We start from the raw sequence: 4,821 nt of genomic DNA, 5'->3' as shown, positions 1-4,821 counted from the left end.
AACTTTGAAAAGGACTGGTAACTTATCTATGCGACATGAACCTGCACTACTGAACAATTCTCGTGATCACCGCAATGCCTTGACGTTGACTCTTGGCTTCAGTTGTCTATTGTCTATGTGCCCCATAGCCAAAGAAGATATTCTAGTGACCCCTATTTGATGTCCCTTGATGGAATGGCTCTAGGGTATTTAACACGGCTGATAGCTTGGCAAGCTAACTGAGCTGTCGTGAGGTCAAGCGTCTTTACCTTCTGTCTCCTGCAGTTTTCAGCACAAATCTCAGGTACGTTTCTGTGTTTCAATCTTATAATGTACTGGTATACGTGCATGGTATCATGCTTTTTTTTTCTTTAAGGTACAAGATGTTGCAATAGGCCTACTTACCGACAATGTTTCACGGTAGAATTCTATAACATTATTGTGAAAGAAGGACAGATAAACGATCAGTTTTGGCGGCTTAGGTGCACCTTAGTACATTGGACTTGCGGAACAGTCGTCGGGGAGGATTTTTTGATTGGACGAATCAAGGTAACGAGCCGTGAGATTTGAAGTGATTTAAAAAAAATGTCTGTGACATTTACAAGGTACGGTTCGTGTGGCATTTTGCGGGTTGCAATTGGGTCTGTATTTTAGCACCGTACACGATTTTGTCAGCTTCTTCCACGGTAGATGTAGTAGGCACCGTGAGTCCGACTTACCGGCTGCAGGAGAGTCTCCAGTGTGGCAAATAAAGCTCGGATGTCCCTGAATATGACATATCACGTTTATTCACACATATTTAGATTCAGATACACTTTCAGTTCCAAGTGAGGACAGAGAAATTAACAGATTAATAAGTTCTATTTTGACAGCTCATGGGCGCGTTCCTCATGATGATTGTTAGGCCATGTTGATTGGATTATATGGATGAAATCGGCGCTCGCATGAATTTTCGGCCGTTTCTACAAAAAAGGTTTTCAACCATACTGTAACTCAAACAAAATGAGCAAATCTATACCGTAAGTGGGAAAAAATATTGAAAAACGATACCAATGTCGTAGAATGCCAAAATCAAACGAAAAAGACAAACATGTAAAGAAATGAATTTGAAGAGTAGATTATTCACCATACCATACTCTGTGTCATCTGTTCAGCCGCCATGACCACGTAGATTTCATTATGAAAGCAACTTATTTTGGCAAACTTTTTTTATTCGCACGCTCGCATCCGTTTTGGGGTTTACGGAGGATGTCATCCATATAATCAAATCAACATGGCCTTATGGTCGGTCACTAGCCAGGCGTAACACATGGACACATGGCCTGGCATGAGGCTACTTAATCCAAACTCACTTCGGTACTTGACGCCTATCTAATCGGACGCGTACGTGGCTCCTATGGTGAATCCTATACGTCTCTCCGGCTAAAGCTCTACTATGTTTTCAGCAAGTGCGAAGTGAACGAGTCTGTTTGAGAGCAGGGTAAGTGTAGCTATCCGGATAAGGGAATCACGTGTTTGTGGGGAATCGTTGATATCTGTGCCTCAAGTATAAGTGTGGTAATGGGTAAGGGCAGATATGTTACGTCGAAGTGCGGAGCTACAGATACAGGTGGAAATAAAGAAGCACTCCATGTGAGCCATACAAAAAACTGCTTGTTGTTTATTAATCGAAGGTGGGCGTTTTTACTATATTTTGTGTTGATTTAGTGGTTAGGCCGAGTTGACAAAGGAGATGGGCCGCCGAGTTGACCAGGGAGATGGCCGAGTTGACCAGATTTGCGATGAACCAAGTTGGTAATGGTCCGAATCGTCCTGATTTCAGCTATACACTATAGAAACAGCCAAACATAAAACATCTTTGTGAGCTACCAACATAGCCTTCTGTTGCTATCTAATTGCTATTCAGTCCTTTTGATGGGTTCATGGCGCAGATATGTTTTGAATTTTATTTTCTGATTCTGTCAACATTATCTCGTCATAATTATGTCTTGACTAAGTAAATGGACTTACCGACCCAAACCCGTCTCTGGCACTAGCGCCCTATCGCAGGTCCATGGTAGTGTAAAATGTTAACAAAGCAGTAATTTAGCGGCGCTATTGTCTATATTTTGACACAGACATGAACAAGTGGATCGCCATCTTCCTGGTGAGTGCGCTCCTCATGCTTCCTGCCGAGGCGAAGTCGGTGGGTGGACCGGGTGACCCCCTGCCCCTGCCTGCCGATGCCAGTGAGGGAGAAGATGTGTACAGCGGGCCGTTCTACATGGATAGCGGGGAGGACATCAACGGAGCTTTGGGGGAGAGGACCAGCCGGGGGAGTCGAAGCAGTGACGCTTCCTTCTGGAGGCTGCTGAACCTCTACCGATTCCATGTACGACATATTCCTCTGTTTCTTGGTTTGTCGTTTCATGTCTATTTGTGTCATTGCTATAACATCGCCCTAACGTTAAAACATTTAATTACATGTGTCTACTTTTGTTTGTGTTCCGCAGCCTGGCGCCTCCTTCGACTGGTGCTACTGGCCCGTCAACGTGCGTCCAGCCAGCTGCTTCAAGAACGGCGTCCGTCCAGGGACGCCTGTCAGAATGTAGTCAGCTCATACACCACCGCCGGTACGGTGGTTAACCTCAGATCAGGCGTCACGGAGGTTTCCTGAATGCCAATGAGAACAGTTGATAATGTCAAAGGCATCGCATGCTGCCTTGTCGTGAATATTTTCTCGATTGTCTTCTACGTTGACGTCAGACAATTATTTGATTAACGATCATCATCTGATGCGAAAAAAAAAAGACCCAGTTCTATCAAGAACTTAGAGGAGCACAACAATCGAAAAAGATGATGTGAAAATATCATTCACCCAGAGAAAGGTGAAGAGAAAATAAATTTATGAAGCCGAGTACCTGAATCTTTGTTTGTCATTGATGTACATGTGTATGTTTTCAGTGAAAATGTTCGTGTCCCTACTTAACAGTCAACGTAAGGGATGGCCTTAATAAACAAAAGCAAGGTTGTGTAATGACTACGTATGTGTAATGAAACTTCACGAGAGAGAGAGAGGGGGGAGAGAGAGAGAGAGCGAGAGAGAGATGACCTAGTGCCCATTGAGTAATTTCTGTGCTGAATGTTAACAAAAAGTGAATAATAGGGTTAAAACAGACAGCAAGCAAGGAATCTCAGATAATGGAAAATGGTAGATCATGTGGTACACAGTCTGCCAACTCTTAAACTTTAAGGCTTGGCGGACTGTGTACCAACACATGATCTACGTATACCTTAATTAAAGTTAAAGGGAGACAGACAGGAAACAGGAGTAAGGTCTGGGGTTCGCCAGCTACACAGCTACACATAATGCATATAACAAAGAGCACCGAATTTCACAGAATTCTGCACTGTTTGGTGATGTATCAAGTTCTTCGTTCCTCACACAGGCTTCAAGAATAGCCCAGGCGCTAGGCCTAGTTCTTCTTCTTTCTTTAAACGACCTGCTTCGTCTTGTCGAAGATTGTGTCGTTCCAGTGTGTACTGCGCAAGGGGTGGGTGGGATAAATGTACTGAGGAAATGGAGATTTCAGGGGGGGGGGGGGATTACAGCATGGGCTTGAAGTCCTCTACTTGCTACAAACTAAGGCAATGTAAGCCGGCAGGCTGTTTCACTCTCTTTAGTTGAAACACAGAATGAAAGAAACAAATAGCTTGGATGGCAGCCATCATACGTATACAGGTCTTGCAAAGCATAAAAATTTTTATAAACATGAAATATCATGAAGGTAGTCGGATACAAAAATGGGACGACACGAGAAAGTGAAACTTTCGGGGAAATTAAATTGTTTTATCATTGAACTGGTGGTAATAAAAGTAATGCCAACTGGGCATTGTGAAAAATACAATCTTTTAGCTGTCGGGCTCTACTCACGGTTGCCAGCGTTAACTGGACATTACTAACAGTAAGGTGGTCAAAAAATCACCGAGGTGGTTTGAGACTGGGTTAAACTTTCCCGCCATCGCATGTCATGACCTTTGACCTAAAGGAAAGAGCGTGGCGCCATATTGATGTGATGTCTGCGAGATATTTCTTCGTCACAGGAGATAAAAACCCTTAGGAACGGCCAGACCACACCGCGTCACACGGCCAAGGCAACTATCAATCATGGTCCAAATTGAGGACCTTTACGACAGCACCAGGTGAAGTATACTTGTGTATAAGTTCGGTGTTGTGACCGATCGAATGTGGGAGGGGGGCCACAGCATCTGACCACGTATGACAAAATTATAGATAGTGTGAGGTTGGAATCAAGTTATTTCAATGACAAGAGTTGTCTTAAATGTTTCGACGATTTTCCACAACACGTTTAAACACATGTGTGTGAATTACGATATACTTTAATTATGTTTTCAGCAGTTCATCTCCAGGTAACCCCCCCTCCCCAGGGGGTTGGATTATGCTCAGGTCACAGTTTCCAAACCGGGGCCCGGCCGGGCTGTTTCGATTAACAAAAAAATTAACAGTTACATTAATAGTATATGCTATTTGCATGTTCCCATTATTAATCTTTTGAACTGCTTTGTTTTTGTTGTCTTCTATATCATACTTTTCGTTCCATAAGACTGCCTGTCTGGGCCCTAGTTTGGAAATGTGACCTCAGCATTACATGTATGTGGGTAACTATTATAAATGTCCCCAAGGGGAAAATATGCTAGAAACTGTGCACAATATGTAGTGTAGTTATTCACAGATCTCTATGCAGAAGGGAATCGCCTCCTGCATGCACAGAATCAACCTTAATATTAAAATTGAGCAAAGATAAATCAGTAAGGCATGGACCTACACACTGTACCCACCCA

General features: G+C 43.3%; 2 protein-coding genes across 2 annotated transcripts in view; both read left to right on the top strand.

Moving 5' to 3' along the window:
• Window positions 1–213: 213 nt before the first annotated feature.
• Window positions 214–2,875, top strand: LOC109462933. The gene is made up of 3 exons (XM_019759562.1): window positions 214–283; window positions 2,097–2,350; window positions 2,472–2,875. The coding sequence occupies exons 2-3, from the start codon at window positions 2,099–2,101 to the stop codon at window positions 2,568–2,570; spliced, it is 351 nt and encodes a 116-aa protein (XP_019615121.1). The 5' UTR covers window positions 214–283; window positions 2,097–2,098; the 3' UTR covers window positions 2,571–2,875.
• Window positions 2,876–3,997: 1,122 nt separating this feature from the next.
• LOC109462957 (ancient ubiquitous protein 1-like) overlaps window positions 3,998–4,821 on the top strand; it is a 6,983-nt gene continuing 6,159 nt past the window's right edge. Inside the window, exon 1 of the mRNA XM_019759588.1 lies at window positions 3,998–4,161. Coding sequence (XP_019615147.1) covers window positions 4,127–4,161 — 35 coding nt within the window. The 5' untranslated portion in view covers window positions 3,998–4,126. The remainder of the gene's footprint in view (window positions 4,162–4,821) is intronic.

This window comes from Branchiostoma belcheri, unplaced genomic scaffold, assembly GCF_001625305.1.
Source record: "Branchiostoma belcheri isolate BF01 breed outbred unplaced genomic scaffold, Haploidv18h27 scaffold120, whole genome shotgun sequence".
In the NCBI taxonomy this organism is placed as follows: domain Eukaryota; kingdom Metazoa; phylum Chordata; class Leptocardii; order Amphioxiformes; family Branchiostomatidae; genus Branchiostoma; species Branchiostoma belcheri.
This window is presented reverse-complemented; position numbering and strand designations above follow the sequence as displayed.